Genomic DNA, 20,833 nt, shown 5'->3' with positions numbered 1-20,833 from the left:
TTTATAAACCAACCTGCATGAGATCACGGTCTCCAAGTTCCCCTATAGCGTCCTCTGGTGACAAATCATTGAATTGCTGTTGCGCGCAGTTTATCGAGTTGTCCACCAAACCCTTCTCAAACGTCTCCCCTGTGTATCCGACCGCAAAATATACTTAACTAAATAAAGGGATTGTTGCGGTCGGTCTGTATTATTACGCCGTCCGTGATAGCGGGCCGCAACACAGAAACGTTGATTGTGTAAAGAGCTTAAAATTGCCGACCTTGAACCTCGTTTTTGTTGTGACTGGCCGATATCCATGTGATCGGTATCCATTCATGTTCCAAAATCTAGCATGTACTAAAGTTATAATTTGAACTATTACACTTTGGACGATGGACGATGGACTATTTTATCTTCTCGCAATATGATATAACCGGATCTCGTCGCATGCGACTTCATAGATCTATAGAGGAAATTAAATCTGGACCATCTTAGGCACGGTTTAATCTTTTTTTAACTGGCAAAATTGTATATTTACCTCGCCGGATGTTTGAGGACCAGTAATGTTCAAAGACTGTATATATCAGCAGAGAAAACCGGCATTTTCAGATTAAAAAGAACGATGGCTAAAGGCCCGTCTGTTATCTTTTTTGGTAGAGGGTACACGGTTTGGAGCTGAAAATTGACAGAAAACGTTAGCTGTTATTTAGCTGAGAAATGACGCGTGTTGTTAACGTGTAATCTAGGATATGGGAAAGATCCTGTTATTGGAGAAATGGGATATAAAATTCGACTGATGGCTGAGAAGTCGCAAAAAATTTGAACGTGATCTCCAAGATTCTAGCAGCCCCATAAGCACCCATGTAATCTCTACTAGCATACAACTGTACCTCGCCGCCCGTACCAAAAATGCGACACAGCTAGTTGTCATTAAGACGACGAGACAAAGAAAACTGGGGATAGTATAAGTTCACGCAACCACGTCTTGTATGAAGGAGGTCGAAGTAATCATGATTTGTACCCTCACTTTTCTGTGATCACGCTCATGTAGTTGTATTATGTGACGATAAAATAATCCGTCGTCCGTCGTCCAGCGGTCCATTGTCCAGAATCCAAAAATCAAAATTTCAGTAAAAGCCCGCCCAAAATCTTGCAAAGAGGAGATCGATATTCGTCGAAGCGGTTCATAAAAGCTCTATCCGACGCGGGCACTGTTTGACGCTCTGATTTTCCCCGACAGTAGATATTTTAACAACAACAGACCACCCACTTGGAGCTAGAAACCGTGGGAAAGGACACCTTTATTTAAATCAGGAAATCCTAGAGGCGAACATTGCTTGATGAAATTGCATTGATAAAAATTCTTTTGTGAATTTTGCATAGTGTTCCTTGTTAGAAAGACAATGTTAAGGATAAAGACAAGAATTCTTTGTGATTGATGCATTTGCAAAATGCGTTATGTTTTCCCTGCACCTGATTTGAAATTGTTGCAAATTCAATTCGTGTAAAACAAAGGTTTGGTAACTCATAAACTGGCAAAAATAAGCGATAAAAATGGAACGATGTTTCGGAGTCGTCAAGTTCAAAATGATTAAAATAAACTATTACAAGTAGTTCGCCGATGGTTAACGTAAACGGTAAAAGTACATAAATATGTTTTTCTGATTGGCCTGTTAGTGTTACCGCCGTGCAGAATCGTCCGAAACTGGGCGAGGGAAGACTGTAGACGCAGCCATCTGGAACTAAAACACTACTGTCGTGGGGAAAGTTATTGTAGTCTTCAATCTTACTTCATGCCCACACATTGACGCTTCTCACTTTAGTTAGAAAAGGAAACAATAATTGTTTTTTGGCCAATTATTGGCCACCGGCGCGGTTTTCTATTGAGGGCCGAAAGTAAAAAGGGAATTACTTTGGTTTTGGTTTTACTATGGTCTGAGTTTGGCTGAGTAGTCTAATTGGTAAGTAATTGATTTGGTTTTGGTCTTGCGACACTATTTGAGAATCCGCTTGTACATCAACACACGATGAGCCGCGCACGCAGTAACAGTCTCCTACCTGCAAGAAGAACTGTGCGGATAGATGAGAAGTCAGTGGAGATGACACTTACTCTGAAAAAATGTAATATCAAGAAAAAACGTGGAATGAATGTAAACTTCTTTTATTGTCACACCTCTTAACGTACGCAACATGTGTCTCCGTGAATCTTTCTTGATTTAATACTAGAAAAACATACAAAAAATTTTCTCCCTTTCACTACCTGGTATATGCAAAGAGCGCTTCTTATATTCTAATTCGCTGCCCCGCTCAACCGAATATAAGACATTTATCATGTAATAAGCAACCACTTGTGGGGTTTGTCAACACGAGCCGTGTATAAATACATATACGTGCGGATTTGACTCAGCCCGGGAAGTCGCGTCAAGGATGCAGCTTAATTACATGCAGCAACATAATGTATTCTTTAAGGAGACACTCTTAATGCCAATTTTGACTGGACTTGAATGACTTGCGTGTGAAACATTTCGTGAAGTTCTTAAGACACGATTATTAATCATTCAAGGGGTTTCAGTTAGCAACATAACTTATCCTTTCACGGTACATTCTTAGGCGAAAAAATTGATTGGATTTGAAGTAGTTATATATGGTATAAACTCGTATTTCGAAATGTAATGTCACTTTTTAAGGAAAAATGACTGCTAACTAAATTGATGCTATTTATAGCATTTATTTAGCCCTTTTCCAAGACCTTAACTCTACCGCGGACAAATGCTGTTCAGCTTAATTCAAAGGTAGTTTCTTTGCTGATCCGTACGAGTAATGGAAGAGAAGTCTCCCATTGGTGCCCTCTTCCCGTTTTACTCGCGCGAGTTTACTCGCAGTTTTGTCTGTAGTTTCTCCTTTCCCATCAGCCCTTGCAGTTGGACTCTGCGTTCCGTTCCCGTCAGACAACAGGAGCTGGGGTAAGGAAAGTTCTGAGAAAGAGGGTAAGCTCAATCCTACGTTGGTTTGTGGTTTTGTCTTGTGGTTCAGATACGGAAATCTTGTAACCGGTTTGGTGTTATATACGTCTTTACTAACCGGTTTTCCGAGGGATTTAACATCTGGCATGTTCCAGGGTTCTCCGAAGCTCTTGAAGTCCTTGGAAGAAACGGGTCCATGATTTCCGCCAAGAAGAAAAGTATCTGGCCGTTCTGTTATTTTCGATTGAATATGGACGCTATTTTCTGACACCTGACGAATCAACTCCTCAGCTTCCTGGCAAAATTTTACAGCTTGCTTCTCCAAACGCCAAACTGCTTTGGGTCCAAACTCTTGCAGGGTCTCTTGGCATTTCTAGCCGGAAATTCATTGAACGGAATCGGTGGTGTGATTGGAAAGGCGGTGGGACCCAGTCTCATCACATTCCCGATATAGTCTACTCCAAGAGTAATTTTATTTGTCGTGTAATTCTTGCGAACTGTACCTCGCGAAATGGCGGCAGCAAAAACCTTACCTGCGTCAATATTTTGCTTCGTGGAGTCGTCTATTGTATAGTCGTCTATTTAAGACCCTTTAATTAAGACCCTCGAGTAACCTTTCATTTCCGTTCTAGGTTTTACTATTTACTATAGGCCTATAAATTTCAGACTATCTTTCAAGTGCGATCTGAGCGCGGGTTCTTTTCCTGAAGAGCGGCTGGTAATTGAGCTTTTATTCACTTGCCTCTCCTGGAAATGTGGCGATGAATTAAAATATTCGCTGATCTGCCTAACATTACGATCGTAAGATGGAGTATTCGCCTGGATATTTTCTCAGACTGATTAATAGTTGTCTGTTCTTCACCAGTCCCCTGGCTTTTCGGGGAGTGGAGGAAAATTGCTTGTTACTAAATTTCCAGTTGCAGTAGGAACTACACGAAATCTTAAATTCTCTGTGCTCTGACAGTGTCATCTATAGGAACCAGGTGAAAATTAATCTTGTAATTCTAGGACAGGAAAACGTCTTCACGTCAATGTTTCTGTTCTTCCCAATTCGGCGCGCAACAACCCAATTAAGCGCGCAAGGAAAAATACGAGTGGCCCAGCATAAGTTAATCCACGTAGACGTAATTGCTTTTACATTATCCCAACTAAAAGACAAGCGCGCAGAGTAAGACAGAAATTTCTCACGTGAACTGATCCCGGAAAAGATACGTCATCTTCTGACGTCAAGTGTCTCAGGTCACTTAGCAACGTCGTGATGAAACCGTGGGCTCAGATCGACAGTTCTTTGTCTCCATACCCACGCCGCCTCGGGCAGAGACACTATAGCGACGATCGATTACAGTGATTTTTTCGTTCTTTATTTGTAGATTGTTTCCTTTTACACCTTGGGACATTTGTTTTACTCAGAAAAAGTCAACTTCATGATCATTTGCATTAAATTTTTCCTTACAATTTTTCATCTTTTATGATGATCGACAACATTAACCACTATTTCGTTGTAGATCAGAAGAAAATTATCTATTATTTAAACTAGTGAATTTCAAAATAAATCTTCGATTTGAACAAACATTTCATTTCACGATTATACAAACCAACATAAAGTTAGTCTTCTCTTGCCACATCTCATTTTTATCGAAGAAAAATTTAAGTCATTGAAAAGTGTAAAAATGCCATGGTGATAATGATAATGATGAGGACCTCGAGCTCGATAACAACAACAAGAAAAACAACAACGACAACGATTGCCATATCCATCGCTATATAGTAAGGATGGCGGTGTGTTGCCAACAATTTGGTTTAAAGTAAATAACTATAATCATGTGATTAAACACCTCTGCTCTTCTAAAATTTGAAAAATTAAACGACTATTATTCTATTTTTACCTTAACATCGCTGTATAGCGAGCTGGCTTCTCAAACTTTGCCAGGTAACGCTTTAGATGGATCACTAAACTTTTTTAACTTTTCTTTCTGTTTAAACTATCGTGTAACTTTGCTTGGCACTGTTGTTACATCAAAATGATTTTGAAATACTTTTCGTGCAATATAAACAATGAAGACAATTTCCATGAGGTTCACAAACCCGCCATGTCCTGGCTGACTGAGTACATAACAAAGAGAACAAATGCTCTTTTATCATCATAATATGTACAAAATGCTCGAAGCACTCAATGTTAGTTCAGTAAACTGCCGTTTTAACTAACGTTAATATAGAATACTACTTGGTATTAGGGAAGACATAGATCTCCCTCTTGTTAGAGGTGCTGTCGAATCTGAACGCAAATTAGTGCTGTCTTTGGAGCTCCATGCTGAAAATGGGCTCCAACCATTAATATTAGAGGAAAGATCGCTGAATTTAGAGCTGGCTTCCCCGATCTGGTTTTGCTTTCTTTCCATCGGTTTTTCATCCCCTATTCTAATAGAACTGTCCGAAAGCCTTCTTTGAAACATTTTCTCAGTTTTATCTTTGGGATGAGAGGTTGAAAGTTCTGGGTTCTTTTCTTGTGTAGCCAACGGTCCAATGTCCAGGGTAGGCCTGCTTCGAGACCTCTGAAGCGCTTTCTCGATCGCGTTCTTAAGATCAGGCGTGTAAGGTACCTTAGGCAACACTAGGTCCAGCTTTGGCAATTCTTGAGGGGGACGGTGATACAGCTTTAGTCTCCCTTCAACCGGAGATGTTGAGTTTCCGCTGTTAGTGTTTTCGTTACCTTCTTTATGCCGCACAGTCTTCCTGGCGTTGTTACTCTTTATATCGGGCGTAGAATTCGGCCGGTTGTTTTCGGAAAACCTTCCATTTGGTTCAGGATTTGAATAAGGTTTGCCGGCGGCAAAGACGTCTTGCGTTTTCCTGTTTCTGTTTTGTTTACCCCGCTTAATATCAATTCGACGATCCACGATGGTTCGACTTTTACTCGCCATTCTGTCAATAATTCTCGCATTGGTAGTCTTGCATTTGCTGAGGCGATCCCATTTGCTTGGAATAAGAAAAACCTCTTCGTTCAGATCAAAGCGTACCTTCTTGGCGAGTTGTTGATCTTTTTTTCCTTCCATAACACAAATGTCCTTGAAATCAGCTGCTCCGGTGAACTCCGATAGTCAATTTCATATCTCTGAAAAGTCTTGTAATCCCTTCGTTGATTTTTCTGTCTCGTTTGTAGCCTACAAATGCCAACAGACGGTACTTCTGAAGTGTGTAAACATTTCACTAGATTATTTCACTACCTTGGCATTTCATACAATGCCTTTGAAAGCTTCAAAGTCTCTCTCGACAGCGTAATGTACACCAGGTATTTTGAAAGCTGAAGTGATTTCTAATTTACGTAACAGAGAAGCAGTATGCTGATGTAAAGTATCACCTTTTGTGCTAAGATGAAAGGAAATTAACATACAGTCGCATTGCCTGGTATGCTTGGCTATCTCTCTCCCTAACGCTTCAAGATAAAATCTAATTACAGCAGAGGTTTTGTTTATGTTTTCTCAGTTTCGACTGTGAACGCAATTTACTCATTGTCAATGTCGTTACTAAATAATGCATGCTCTTTCCAACTTTTAATCCGCTAAACAGCGCTGGCTGACAAATAAAAAGTAAAGCTTTCGTTTTCTTTTGAATTCTTTACAAAGCACCCACCAAGTTGTTTGTCTCGCGACCATTACGTCAATGCTGTTTTGCCGAGTCTAATGAAGTCTCTTGAGAGAATGTGGAAAGTGAGTTCTTTCTTCGATCATTATCACTTGACAGAAAATTAGCGAAGGCAGAAATAAATTTAGGTATATATCGGCTTTTATGAAGGCACGCCACAGTGTAAAGTAAACAGGCTTTAGAATGATAAACAAGTGCTGTGAATGTGAAAGTGGCAATTAAATTACTTATGGTAATCTGTGGTTGGTCATGTCGGGTTGTATCGCTATGGACTATTAGATTCGTTCTTGGCTTAAAATCTCCTCCATTCCTGTGCCTCTTATCTAGAAGTCTCGCTACATCGCCGAGAAATTAAGATCTCAAGAAATCATGAATGAAACTCTGGAATTTTTTTCTTTCTTCCTTCGTTTGTTTTTGTTTTGTTTTGTTTTTTTCCTACAGTCGAGAGGGAAAACAGTAGTGTTCTTATATTCAGCGATTTCTCAATTCTCATCTACGGAGACCAAAACGTTTAGGACTTATTGATTCAACTTGCGCCTCGACAGTGAATATGTTAAAAAAAGGTGTCTGGATATATGTATATATATTTTTCACGCGCGCGACCAACTAACATTGCGAGCAAGAGAGCGATCTGGGGCCGGAGACGCCAGCAATATGTCAGCGGATACAGCTTCAGCACATAAAAATCAATATGGCGGTCGTTTTGCACAAATTTCGATGTTACGCATTTCGACCGTTTATTTCAGCAGAATCACAAGTCAGGTATAAGAATACTAGTATTTGAAACATCCATCTTGGTTTTTAAGCCGTAAAATCAACATAATCTTGCTGAATTTCCGCATATACACGTAGGTCTTGTGTTCGCTGCCTAAGGACGAGTCAATTAGTTTGTGGCATGGAAGAGTTCTTTCCACCAGGAGTTATTGAGAAAGGAGAACTGGCACCAGAATCGGTGAAAACAGGTACTGTTCTCCTTATGAAATGTGTTAGTAGCCACCTCATTGACATGTCTTACGGGACAAACTAGAAGTTACAGTAAATGATAATATATAGATTTAGCCAAGCCGGGTTGTTCGAGGCCCAATTAAGCTGATCCAGGATCGATAAGCGAGAATTTTGTGTTGAGTTTTGTCGCGTTACGGTGAGGTTTCCTGTATATTGTTCAGCCTTCTGTTTTTAGTTTGAATTATCTCAAACTACGCAAAACAAAAGCAGTGAAAAACATTTGTAAACAATAAAAATTAATACTTCAGTTAATTTCAATTCTGGGTCAGCTTCTAAATAACCTGGTCTGAACAACCTATTAGCTGGAGCATGGCCGCCATCTTGTGTGACTCCGTCATCACTGTTGTCGCTGTTGCTGTTGTGCGTACACGGCCACGAGCAATACCACTAGCCATGAAAACCACAAGAAAATCAATTCATGGGTTTCTTTCCTTTTCTTTCCTATATGGGTATGGGGCTCCGCTTGGTGGCCCTTCGGGACAGAGCTCTGCTATTACTACTTGAACTAAAATCATGCACATACATACTGTACATGTAATTTGATGTTACAGAAAAATATTTATACCACCCTCCCCTTGCCGTGTTTTCTGTTTAGAACCCCCCCCCCTTACTGAAATTCCAATCGAGCTTCAAACTTTTTTTTCAACATAATTTTAGCTTAGTACTCCTCATCCCCTAAGAATTCCCTTTTGGTGGTAACTTTACACTGATAATTCATCAAATGATATTTTATTTGTAGGTAGAAAATGGCGTGCAAATGAACTGAGGGGCAAAAGCAATGAAGATCTTCACAAACTATGGTAAGACATTGTTTAGTTGAGAACTCTGGCCTTTTCTGGTTTGATATCGACTCTGTTATCAAAATGCTGTAAAATGGCACTGTTACATGTATCCTACTTTATTTATTGAAAATAAATTTCAATGCTGGGTCTTTCAAATATCAGCTCAAATCCAAAACAGGCCAAAAGATTAGAGAAACACAAAATAGATTGAAGCATCACTGTGTTGCTACCCCCACCCATGTCCCAACCAGTAACTTGATAGAACCTTTCTCAAGGACATAATTCAAGGGATCGGGCAAGGCTGGATTCCTTACCAAACACTCAATCTGGAGTCAACTGCTGTTTGTGATGATTTATATTAAGCTTCAGTCTTGTTTATGTACAAAATGTTATCTTTTAGGTATGTGCTTTTAAAGGAAAGAAACATGCTAAACACATTACGGCATGAGGCGAAGAGACAGGGTGTGCCCATGCCCTCACCTCAAAGATGTTATAAGGTAACAATCAATAGCTCTCATGAAAAGTAAGCATTCAGCATGTCATGGGAAGCATTGTGATATCATAAAATGCTCTCTTGAAATGCTTATTTGAAAAGTAAGCATTCATCATGTCATGGGAAGCATCGTGATATCAGAAAACTTGTTTCATGGGCACAATATTTCTCACTTTGTCCCCAGCAGATGGATGGTCATTTGTCATATTCATACTTTTCCATTTTGTTCAGTTTTATATTTTGTTGGGAATTTAATATTAACTTTGGAATTTTTGTTTTTATCTGATTATTCATATGGTAAGGCATTGCATTTTTATCTAACTTTGTATTCAGGTGCAGAAGTCAATGGCATCAATTAAACAGGTGCTCGGAGAACGGGTAAGCAGTGCATGAATGAGGTACATTTTTAATGAAAACTGTTAGAGAAATTGAAAGTTACCGTGTACTTGACAGACTGCTGATTTCAACACAGAACTTCTCCCTATGCATAACAAATGCCATAAAATAAAATGATATTATTGTATTACTCGCACCTTCATTGTTGCCGTGAACATTTTGTACATCAGACACATTTCTAATAACTCATTCTTCCCAAAAACATTGATTAGGGCAAAGGTTGTGACTGATCTGCAACATGTTTGCATTACTTTACATAGAGTAGAGTGAGAGAGTGAGATGCCATGGTTAACCTGGGATCAGGTGGCCTTTTTTCTTTGGGGGGGGGGGGAAACCCCTCCCCCCCCCCCCAAAAAAAAACGTGTGATCACAGGTTACCCTATGATTTAACACTGTTGTCCAAGTTTGAAGCAGTTAGGTTCAGAATCAAAGAATGACACGCAAAGTGATGAGAAGTTTTTTTTTTTTTCTTTTTTTTTTCAGGAAAGAGTGTTGAAAATCTTGGAAAAAGAAGTATGGCCATTTGATGAAGTTCCAGAGGAAAAACCAGTAACAGCCTTTGATGAAGCAAAATCAGAATTTTCTGATAGGAAGAAAGATTATCGTTTCTTGGCATCGATCCTGAAACAGGGGAATGAAGCTGCAGAATAAACCAATATGATTACTGCTTTTAACTCTTTCCTCCAGGCTGAGAGTGCTGAAGTGCAAATCATCATTGGAATGGCTGACTAGCATTTCATCCAGAGACTTAACATTTGGAACATGACTCTAGAAGGGAAAGAGTTAATTAAGTGACATGGCATGTCCTTGTGAAACACAGTTGATGTCATAACGACCTTTTAAGTTCCCAGGTTTAATCTCATACTAATCGAGATTTCACAAAAGCAATGCATCGAAGTGTCTCCATGTACACATGATGCTTCAAAGCTGTCAGAACTGCCTTATGAATTACATGGCAGAACAAACAATTTATCACAGGATTGATCAAATGCCTGTAATCTCTGAAGAAAACAATTTTACAATATACAAAAGTTAATTGGACAGGCCAAAAAAGCCCACTGCTATTGTATACATGTACATGTACGCTGTGTAAAATAATGTCGAGTTTAAATTACACAAAATTAGTTTAGTAGACAACGCATTACTTCATCATGATGGTAACTTTATTCAAGAGATGCTTTTCCTTTTATATTAAAATAACTACATGTACAAACTTCAATGCCTCTATGATTTTAAAACACTATATGAAATCTTTCTTTTTTAACTGTTCAGGTACAGTGAGTAAGACTGTACAAAGCCAGATAAGTCATATTGTATCTTTGTTGTGCATGTTATGTGTGGAAAATATTTTTCATTTTACAGTACCACCTGAAATTACAGTATATGCTATTAGTCACGGGTTTTATGAGGTGTTTTGCTTCATCATCAGTAGGAAATTATCTGGATCCAATCTCAGATGTTACTCCCTCAGGGAACAAAAAAAATGCAAAAAGTGTACAAAGGAAGATGTTTGTCAACTTATTTTAGCACAGCTTTTGTAACCACTTGAATGTGCTTTAGTCTGTACAATGAACCAAAATCAGAACACTTCGAGGGTTGCAGCATCCAAGTCGATTCTAGTGCACAGATTTCTGTTCAAAAAAGCCAGCTTATACTTGCTATTGTGCTACCAAGGAGAGTCAAATTCCAGAACAGATGCAGTTTTTGTCCTTGCAGATTGCTGTTTTCTCCTTCTGATACACTTGGGACATTTTCTTTCAGCAATGCAAGCCTTGTGGTATACAGCCTTACATTTCCCACACTGAAATTTTCAGAAGCAGAAATGTATAAATTAATTCACAACCAATGAATTATTAAAACTATGACTGCATAGGTGTATGCAAACAAATAATATTGTATCATTCTGTTTTTTCAAGTTTGGGTCCATTATTTTGCCATTTTTGATCTTCACCTCTGAAAATTATACTACCAGTAATAAAATCGATCTCAGTAAATATTCACCAATGTCCACATCGCCTTCAGCAAATAATTATGTATTGTTAAATTACTTTTAGAATTTAACAGGAAAACCCACTGTATTTAGTGAGGGATGGACCATTATTTTTTTGAGGGGGGTTGGGCAATTTTCTGGGGCATGAATCTTGTGCTTGTGCAATAGAATTTTTGGCCCCATGGCTCCCCTTACACAATTTGTTTTTCAGCAATTTAGGCTGAGCAGGAATTTTTCTGCAAAATTGTCCACCACCACCACCACCACCACCCCCCCCCCCCTTCCAACCCCTTTCCAAAACAAGTGATGGTCCATCCCTAACACTCACACTCATTTTTAACAACAGGCCTTCTGCACAATCCTATGATTCAAACAATTCTTACCTGTGTGGTGTTTTTAACTTCAAATGGGTAAATGATCTTAGGGTTATTGCAAATTTCACAGAAGAATCCCTTTTGACAACAGAGCTGCAAGAAAACAAAACAAAAAAGCTTAAATGACAAATTGAAGAGTTTTCAAATACTGGTCTGACAGCCTCACTGGAGCTTATGTTGGTTTCTGTATCATGAGCTCACTTGGAACATAGCAGTATTGCTACCAACACTACTCCCCCTAGATGGGATGTTAGTCCATCTCAAGTTTTCCACACACCCCCTCCCCCAGTATTTGCTAAGCATCCCTAATGGTTCGTTAGTAATGATAAGGGGGAAATGTTGTGACAAATTAAGAGAAAGGAAAGGAAGGAGAATTGATCGCATTATTGTGAATAGATGATTTGTAGACTCGAGACTAGCATTCTTAGACTATGTTCACACTTGCTACCGGAGTACAATTCTCACTGTGTACTAATGTGAACACACCTTTTTCCAAGTACTTACACCAGAATTTGTGCACAGTGGTAGTGCCCAAGTACAAGGTCACGACCGTGTACTTAGGGCCCTAATTGGTAACTGGGTAGTAACCAGTGTCTGAATGCCACACATGCTCAGGCACCAAGAGTGAACATAGCCTTACTATTATCACTAGCAGGTGCTTTGGCCTTGTATACATTGTATGACCAGTGGGTTTAAGCCCAGACCGGGTCCATAGGTAACAAGTATGTACAGTCATGTAATTTGCTTACTTTGCACTTGTAGACATGTTTTGTACAATGTGCAATTATTTTCTTGAGATGGTGAGCCAACTGTCCTGACTGTACCTGAATCAAATCCTGAAGTTATAACACAAGGAAAAAAATTATCAATATATTTATACAATGTTAGACAAAGATCATCAAAGATTGTTAATTATATAGTAAGCACTGCACAATAGGTCTTATGTGTGATTACATCACACACTCAAAATTCACCACTAAGCGTTGTTTGGGAGAAATTTTCTCAAACCTCAGGTACCTAAGTTTGTGTTGTTTTCACAAGGGTATTCTTTTCATCTTTGCTGCTTTGGGAGTTTGCATTTTACGAATCTTGGTGGTGAAATGTGCTTGTCTGATGTCATCATGCATAAGGTCTATTGTTTGTAAATTTGACAGAGTTTGTAGAGTTGAAACCAGTAAAAAAGATGCTTACTGACCAGCAAAGAATATTGGTGAATATCATCCCAGAGATATTCTCGAGGCCAAATTCTCCTTCTAACATCCTCTGCTATGGGATCTTTGCATGTGAATAGAAAGCCTTTTAGATGCTGTAACTGCGACCTTAGGACCTGAGAATAAAGCAGGTAGGAAATATCACTGCTGGGTAAAATTGATTGTTTCTTACTAATGATTAATAAGCAACATGACTGAACTTGAATGACCAAGTTTATCTTCCCTGAAAAGTTTTAAAAATAAAATGCAAGTAACAGTTAAGAGAAACTCTGCACTTACCTTAACTTCATGCAGCTCCTTGATTACATTATAAAGAGTGGGATTTGTCTCGTCAATATTAAACAATGGTTCCTCTTCAATGTGTAGTAAGAATAGCTTGCACTGTTTAGAAACTTGGTGTTTCCTCAGGTCCCAGTTGTGAATGACTCGCCCAGGAATTACATGTTCCTCATTTTCATGACATTCAAAACAATAGTAGCATGCGTCAAAGGTACAAACTTTGAATTCTCCATAGATCATTCCTATGAGGAAAAAAATGTTAGTATTACCAATAAAATTAAAAAGCAACAAACAATTATTATCTATCATCATAAGCCTACCATGCATGCAAAGAGCTAGATAATAAAGCTTTCTGTATGCATTGCAGGCCTACGAGGATAGATAATAATAATTATTATTATTAATAATAATTATACTCCATTTAGCCCCTGGGGGGAATCCCATAGAAAAAGGACAGCCCTGGGTGCTTATCAGTGGCTTGAAATTTTTTCATCCCTGAGAGATACCAATTCTAATAAAAACAACTCATTATCTCCTGTCATATTTTTTTTAACTCGATACCCTAAAAGGTACTGTAAAAGCTCCTGCTGTGGACCTTTTGAGGCTGAACACCCTGAGAGGTACCAAAACCACTTTTTTAACCCATAAAACCTGCATCTTTTTTGATACTGGAGTGCAGACCCCCCCCCCCCCCAACCCTACCCCACCCCCTACAGGGTTTAGCTCTCCCCTTTCAGGTACTAAAATATAAAATTTGTAATCACCAACCTATATTTCTCCCACATCCCTTACACTGGTAGTTTTGGTTGTCCAACCCCTTTTCAGTGGCTATTTCTGTTACAATTGACATCAGTTCGGCAGCACGTTCATCACCATGTGCAGAGCTAACTGAGCCCCTCTTTGGGAGAACTTCAAAGCCTGCTAATGTATCTGTGAGGACCTCAGGCTGGATCTCATCCTGCTCCATTATTGGTGGAATCTAAATATATAAATACAGCAGAACATCAATATCTGAACATGAGTTTTCCCAGTTTTTTCAATTATCTGAATTCTAGGGGTGGTGAGTTGTCCTTCAAAAACCATGGCTCTCACAAGACTTTCACTGAATTTCATGGGCTTCGCAATCTCGTTTTTTACGGTTATGTGCATCTTGCAGTCTCAATTTTTCACCAAAGCTGTCTTGCAGTTTCAATTTTTGGTGAGGCTAAGAAAGTCTTGAAGTGAAGATTTGTTTGTTTGTTTGCGCTTTTTTTATAAAGGATGTCTGAATGTCTTGAGCTTGCATTTAAGGTCATTCCTCACATTTGCATTGTGCATCCTTACTGCGCATAATTTATGGCGTCATTAGCACGCGCTCATGCACACGCACATTGAAAACATGACGGATTTGCCTTGATATTGAGCTCTGTTAGTGAAAAATGGCTCTAGCTCACCAACGAGCACGGGCACCCCAATCTTTTTTCCAGTCATTGTAATCAACTAATCATAAGCTTTGCGTGAGAAAAGACTGATCTAATTTCTATTGCTGAAAATTGAATAAATAAGAAAAATAGCAGACACAATGTGGTCTTTTCTATTTTGTAGTCGGTAACCACGCCAAGAAATTCGGTTCAATTTTTAATCAAGGATTTAGCTTTCTGTCTGAATCAAACTTAAACTGTTTATTTGTGTCTGACACAATGTATTAACTATAGTTTAATGCGTGTTTTCATGAGTCTGGGCTCACAAAGATGTTACAATTACAGGGAATGCGTTCTTATAATAAGCATTAAATAATGCCAAAATGGGGCATTTTCAATGCCTCACTGCTCCTTAATGAGCATGGGCACCCCCCTTTTTTATTTCAAAATTGAAGTTATCATATGAAAAACATTCAGTGGACAAAGTTTGAACAAAAATCTATTGTCACTTTTATTTCAGAGGAATTACCTTAATTTAACACTTTCAGAATGTCTCAGGCTCACAAAGAAAATCGCTTATCTCGTCTTCTTGCAAAGTCTCGCAGCCATCATTCACCACCCCTGACTCTGTTAACCTCAGTTGTGGTATCTTGACATATAAATTTTCAATACACCATGACCTGTACTCTCAGTAATTTATCAACCGAAGAATATTTAAATTGTAACTAACCCACATCAACCCTGATCTTCAATTAGAATACACATGCGTGCATGTACATTGTAGCTCTGCATGGCTTTTGTGTGGATACTAATGACAATGTAGTCAGACTCCCTGATTTGTTGTCAAACTCTCAATCAGAGGAACACATGCAGTTAATTTTCTATAGTGCTACAAGTATGTCACAGGACTAGTAACTGCATGCATAACTGAAGATACAAATTTTTGGCCTCAAATGTCTGTCATTTCAATCTCTTCCGAGGGACAAATTAAAATGATAAGTGTAATCAGGGATGTTTGTTTACTAATCTTTCAAGGATATATGAGAATAAAGTTAACATCACTCTCTACCTGCTGTGCTGCAGGTGGCAAAGGTACAGCACCCTCAGCATAAACAGGGGCCTCAAATCTGTTAGGTCCCTGAACAGTGTAGTCCTTTAACAAAGTCCCAAAGCTGGGTACATTTTGTAACTTTGCATGCGTCACTTGACTAAGTGGCTCCCGAGGACACGGCAGAGGCCCTACATGATCTGCTTCATTAGCATTGCCACCATCAGTTTCTACCGCAGCCTGTGTTTCAAATGCCGAGGACCAGCCACTGGCCATGCCAAGTTTGTTGCTACCCATCAGAGGGGTTGGACTGATGGTATCACGTTCATTGCCTTGAGAGGAGGGTTGTACTGCTGGTGAGGATTGTTTGTGGCCTACAAATACATTCAATACGTAAAATACTGAATCATGTTTTCTTTGAATCAAAATAATAAATTGCCTAAACAAGGTGCAGTAACTGTAACAAAAAACTCCAAAATCAATACATGTGCATGTGTTGTACAGACCCCACCATCATCCTCAAAATGTACATGTAGGTACAAATTCAGGATTTTCTGTAGAATACTCAAAATTTTATTCTCATTGTATAGTACCTGTAATAATATGTAAATAATCATGGAGATAAGTTTCTTCATAAAACAAAAACTCAGATACAGTTTATAACTTAACACAGATTTACAGTAAAATAAATGTTTTAAGCCAAGAAAAGATTAGTACAATAATAATTATAACCTACTGTACACCCATGCCATAAAATCAAAATAAAGCCCATATTTCGAAATTTTCTAAGGAAGCAGAAAAACTATGTCAGTAGCAGCCGCTATTTACCTTGTGCATTTACATCCTCTTCTGCTGAGGGTGAACTATCTCTGCTAACTGATTCCTCTTTTGTTCTGTTAGCCACAGTTTGCTGTTCTAGTGCTCTTCGTTTCAATTCTGTGCTGTCCTCAATACTGCATCCAGCAAGTTCAGCCACTTCTGCTTCACCGCAAGCTAAGGAACCAGAGGTTTGATGAAGCATGGGCCTAACACCTGCTGCTGGGGGGCTTGCTGATGAGGAGGCTGGGATGACAACTGGAACTGTTGAAGATCCATGGCTAGGCATACCTGGGAAGGAACCATAATTAGGCAGCTTTTTAGAACACACAAGTCATGTGAAGTGACAGTCACATTACATCTTGAAAAACATGTTTATTATCAACAAGCTTTTGTAATCAATGTAGAGCAAAGATCTTTAGTCCGAGTCAGTGGTTAAAATCACGACTTGTATATATGTCTTTGTAGCATAATGCAAATAAATGGAAGGCTTTAACTGCTGTTTACCCTCTGGCCCTCCCCAACACCTAGCAAGATGCCAGTAGTCTATGGATTAGAGGTGACTCTACGGTAATTTTGAGCAGTTACTGACAGAAACAATTCACCGTTACCCATATATTTGAGCAGAAAACAGAGACGCAGTGTGAGATTAAACTGTCTTTCCCACAAGTAAACCATGAAAACAGTAAACACTGACTGGCCTCCATGCGTGCAGAGTCAACCAAGTATATTAACCATGGGGCTGCCACACACCACCCCTTTGCCCCTCTCACCTCCCAGTTAACCTCAGTACAGTAAATAAAGTTAAAAATTACCTGAATAGACTGGTGAAAGTGAACGAGGGGCCACTTTTGGTAACTGCCAAATACCACAGAGAGCCAATGTATCACCAGACCAACTGTTCAGACCAGGCGTGTTGTAGTTAAAATCAAATTTGAATTCACCAAGGCCTGTCAATAACACAATGTTCATTCAGTTCTCTTATGACTTCATGATCTGGCATTTCTTTGTCAACAAATTGGCTTTTGTTTAGTTGAGTAAGTTTAACATAGTCTTTTCTTATGAGTAGATACAAACTGAAATTTTCGGCAATAAATACAATTGTTGTCACTCAGTTGTACATAGCATTATGTCCTTTGAAAGATAAGCTTTCCTGCAAAGGGAACTTGTTGTACTTTACAGTTGTAGCACCGACACTTTGCTTCTTAAAATTTATCAACAGCAGCAAATTTGTAATCCCAGGTTGATTTTTACCTCCTCAGAGGTGCTTAAAACCCACAAGTCCAGCCAACCATACTTCCCTGCAAGAAATTTATTTGTAATCCAGAGACTTATGAAACCATTTTTTACAGACTCAAAATAAATTATTATAAATTAAATATTAAATTTGATCAAAGCCAGGCAAGGGACAAAAGGCACATGAAATAAATTAAATTAATACTTATTTTCTGAAGATATTACTCCATCTCTTCTTACCTTGCAGGAAAGTTTTCATTATTGATGGTAGCTCTGCATCCAGCATAAATGATGAACCTTTATACGACTCCCTGCAAAGTCAAAGTATTATTAAATTACACTGTGCATGTTAGCAAAATCTAAGCCAAAATGTTGCCTGCATGAAAGGAGGGAGAAAACATGGTAAATTGAATTTATTTATTTTTAAACTTCAATGCAAGCTTACAATGTACTTGTACATGTGTAACTAATATCACTGAGTTGTTTATGATAGAACACGGCTCTTAACAATGCTAAGAGAGCCAAACTTACAACAGCTTATTCTTGTCCATCAAAAGTGCATCAAGGTAACTTTCCATTAAACCATCATTCAAAGCAAGACGAACCCATGCCTGAAGATAATAAATAGCAATCAACAGGTACTAGCATTAACTAACTACACTGTAGATGTCTCTCACACTTATGATGTACTCACTCAGACCGCACATAGATACAATGAGATGATTGGTGAACTGGCCTTGATAGGGAAAAGGAGTAAGGTGCCAGCTACACATATTATTTTATACACAAACATAGTAAGACTCACCCGACATCTTCCTACATTGGTGTGGATTTGTGAAAGGTGCTCCAACTCATTCAAAATGTCCTTATGAGTGAATTTTGATATCAGGGACCAAAATGACTACAATTAACAAAAAACAATGTTACTAGTTATATCCTGCCTCCAACCTTCTTAAATTGTGGGTCTAAGAAAAATGGTATAGTATTATAATTGCTTCAGAGATGCAGTACTATTAATAGTTTGTCACTTGGAATGAAACTTACATGAGTAGGCATTGCTTCTGTTGATATCTTCCCAAGTAGATTGTAAAAGTTTGACAGCTGCCAGCCAATAAAAAGAAAGAGGATAAAAATAATTCCATAATTGGAATGCAACCAACCTTAAGTGGTATGTACATGCAAGGCACATTTTGTAAACTAGCATTAATTTTCATGTTAGCCTGCAAGCAGGCTCACTTGTCTGGATAGGGTGGTGCAGCAACCACGAGCCGGCAAAGCAGGCGAGAAGAATGGAAAAAGGAAAAGTTCTTCTCACCGGTGAAGCCAACTCACAGTCACGGCTCCGCACCACCCTACCCAAACAAGTGAGCCTGCTCGCAGGCTATTTTCATGTTGTACAGGTACACACTACACACTACAGACAGACAGACATTGCCCTTACTACATTATGTAGAGTAACCTTTCATACAAATACAGTTCCAAGGAAGCTTCTTTTGAGTAAACCAATTATTTGTCTAAGAACATAACATCCACAAGCAACATTTCACATGACCGTCAGGGGTCTAAAGGCCGGGCACCCAGCAAAATGATCATCTGAGGGGATGAATTTGCCTGCCTGGCTTGACCATCTAACCAACTGTGCTTTAGAATTGACTTGAGAGAAGTGAGCATTGGCTAGTGAAAACTGTTAATTAAGTCATCACCTTAACACCATGCTCCTGAAATCCATGAAGAAAAATGGCTTCCAATAAGGTACTGATCATCAAGGCATGCTCATCATTCCTGTAAACAGAGGGTTTTAAATTTGGCAAGAAATTTATAGATTCAGTTAGAACTATTTACGGAGTTGTTGAACCAAGATTAAGTCAGTATAAATAACCTTTGCCCATCCCAAACAGACATTACTTTATTAACAATTTAAGTGATCTCAGTACCAACCTTTCTACTTCCAAGTCTGCTCCAATGTGTTTTCTCTGAAGCTGTCAAAAATAAACTAGCTATTGAATTATTTTGTACTAAGTATTACCGTTGCCCACCGGGATCACATTTAGTATATTATATTTCTTTTAAAGATTGAAATGTGGAGTATAATTACCAGAGCCTGAGATGTGGCAGACAAAGAGTATAACTTTTGAAAGTTTTTATACATGTAAACCATTTTTTTAAAATAAATTTTCAGTGAGTTTTGTCTGCTCTTATAAGACTGAAAAAAGTTTCTTTGTTGCTTATCCTACAAGCATTCAGGTGCATATGAAGGCTGATATCTTCAATTCTGAACTAAACAAATGTTTATAAGCACAAGGTAGTGGTTTTATCTTAAAATGGTAGCAGTCTGTCCATTAAGTGGGGTCACTGCTGAGGTGCTTCAATTTATAGACAATTCCTCTAATATCCAGTTAACCGATGATTGGTCATTAGACTTTTTCAACATATGATCCACTGTTCCTATTGGATTAAAAACTGTTCCATTCATGGTTTGCAACCAATCCCTGCTAATGTCAACCAAAATGGAAGTGATGTCATCACATGAATTCCTAATACTGTCTACTGTGCAAGCATTTACAGTCTCTGTATGCCTAAGCTTGGGTAAGTACCTCCAGTACAGCATGGTTTGGAGTTCACGGTTAGCTTGAACATAAATACCTCTTTCACTGCCAGTGATAGTTCACTAATAAGTCTTCTCTTAATTTCTGCATTTCTTATCAAGTCATCCTCAGTTTCTGAAAGTAATAAAGAGTTTAAAAAGTAAAAAGACAACACATAGATAAATGGTCTTAGAAATAATAAATGTAAGCTTAACTTATCATGTTAATTAATTTAAGTGTGTTTTTTAAAAACTGAGGCGCAAACATAAATGACATACATGTAACTACAAATATCCCAGCAATAACAAAGTTTTATTTTTTAGAGCCAGATATTCTCGTGTGTTCTCATGCAGTCGATAAGTAACAATGAAAAAATTCTATAATGACAATTATCTTACCTATGATCCCTCCTTTCTTCCATCCAGAAAACATTGCTGCCTATTCAAAACTTTGAATAAATTAAAGTTGACGATAATCCCAAAAGAAACATCACATTTTTGCATTTTAGAAAGGCGTCTCGTTACAGATTAAAAGGTAGCTAGCCAATGAGTGTCAAATCACGAATTATTTTCTCGTGAAAGTCCGCCATCTTTGTTATGATACTGAATCAGCTGACCATATGAATCGCTTT

The 20,833-nt window shown here is 38.5% G+C and overlaps 4 protein-coding genes and 1 pseudogene across 6 annotated transcripts in view; 1 reads left to right on the top strand and 4 right to left on the bottom strand.

Annotated features, from left to right (window-relative positions):
• The window catches only part of LOC110054991 (uncharacterized), a 6,688-nt gene extending 6,564 nt beyond the window's left edge, over window positions 1-124 (bottom strand). Inside the window, exon 1 of the mRNA XM_089282024.1 lies at window positions 14-124. The gene's annotated coding sequence lies outside the window, so the exon portion shown is untranslated. The remainder of the gene's footprint in view (window positions 1-13) is intronic.
• The window catches only part of LOC110055008 (large ribosomal subunit protein uL29m-like), a 25,533-nt gene extending 15,057 nt beyond the window's left edge, over window positions 1-10,476 (top strand). For 2 of the 3 annotated variants that reach the window (XM_089282029.1, XM_089282028.1), the window contains 5 exons: window positions 7,440-7,549; window positions 8,332-8,392; window positions 8,775-8,871; window positions 9,201-9,245; window positions 9,747-10,476. In XM_089282029.1, the coding sequence (XP_089138155.1) occupies window positions 7,440-7,549; window positions 8,332-8,392; window positions 8,775-8,871; window positions 9,201-9,245; window positions 9,747-9,914 (481 nt within the window). In that variant the 3' untranslated portion in view covers window positions 9,915-10,476. Of the gene's footprint in view, window positions 1-7,016; window positions 7,350-7,439; window positions 7,550-8,331; window positions 8,393-8,774; window positions 8,872-9,200; window positions 9,246-9,746 lie in introns of those variants that run through there. The other variant, XM_020761387.2, reaches the window with a different exon arrangement.
• Window positions 2,764-5,037, bottom strand: LOC149116101 (uncharacterized; annotated as a pseudogene).
• Window positions 4,285-6,562, bottom strand: LOC110054964 (uncharacterized). The gene has a single exon (XM_020761345.2). It carries the CDS (start codon window positions 5,996-5,998, stop codon window positions 5,153-5,155), a length of 846 nt encoding a protein of 281 aa, XP_020617004.2. The 5' UTR covers window positions 5,999-6,562; the 3' UTR covers window positions 4,285-5,152.
• Window positions 10,405-20,833, bottom strand: LOC110054989 (pleckstrin homology domain-containing family M member 1-like). Its single transcript, XM_020761369.2, has 17 exons — window positions 20,601-20,833; window positions 20,261-20,337; window positions 19,556-19,596; window positions 19,321-19,399; window positions 18,662-18,718; window positions 18,423-18,518; window positions 18,149-18,228; window positions 17,858-17,928; window positions 17,197-17,331; window positions 16,394-16,672; window positions 15,587-15,939; window positions 13,886-14,096; window positions 13,118-13,359; window positions 12,823-12,954; window positions 12,377-12,463; window positions 11,637-11,720; window positions 10,405-11,064 (listed from the first exon to the last, which is right to left on the bottom strand). The coding sequence occupies exons 1-17, from the start codon at window positions 20,632-20,634 to the stop codon at window positions 10,930-10,932; spliced, it is 2,193 nt and encodes a 730-aa protein (XP_020617028.2). The 5' UTR covers window positions 20,635-20,833; the 3' UTR covers window positions 10,405-10,929.

The sequence above is a fragment of the Orbicella faveolata genome, unplaced genomic scaffold (assembly GCF_042242905.1).
Source record: "Orbicella faveolata isolate gen_17 unplaced genomic scaffold, um_ofav_v1 contig_12, whole genome shotgun sequence".
Classification (NCBI taxonomy): Eukaryota; Metazoa; Cnidaria; class Anthozoa; order Scleractinia; family Merulinidae; genus Orbicella; species Orbicella faveolata.
The sequence above is the reverse complement of the archived record's forward strand: the minus strand, read 5'-3'. Positions and strand labels throughout refer to the sequence as shown.

Bases quoted from the DNA above. Each gene is read 5' to 3' on its own strand.
- LOC110054989 (XM_020761369.2), bottom strand. From the start codon at position 20,634: ATGTTTTCTGGATGGAAGAAAGGAGGGATCATAG. The intron at 19,597-20,260 runs GTATTTATGTTC...TATTTTTGACAG, and splicing joins TATCACTGGCAGTGAAAGAG to CTTCAGAGAAAACACATTGG. The intron at 17,929-18,148 runs GTAAGTTTGGCT...TTGACTTTGCAG, and splicing joins ATGGACAAGAATAAGCTGTT to GGAGTCGTATAAAGGTTCAT.
- LOC110054964 (XM_020761345.2), bottom strand. From the start codon at position 5,998: ATGGAAGGAAAAAAAGATCAACAACTCGCCAAGAAGGTACGCTTTGAT.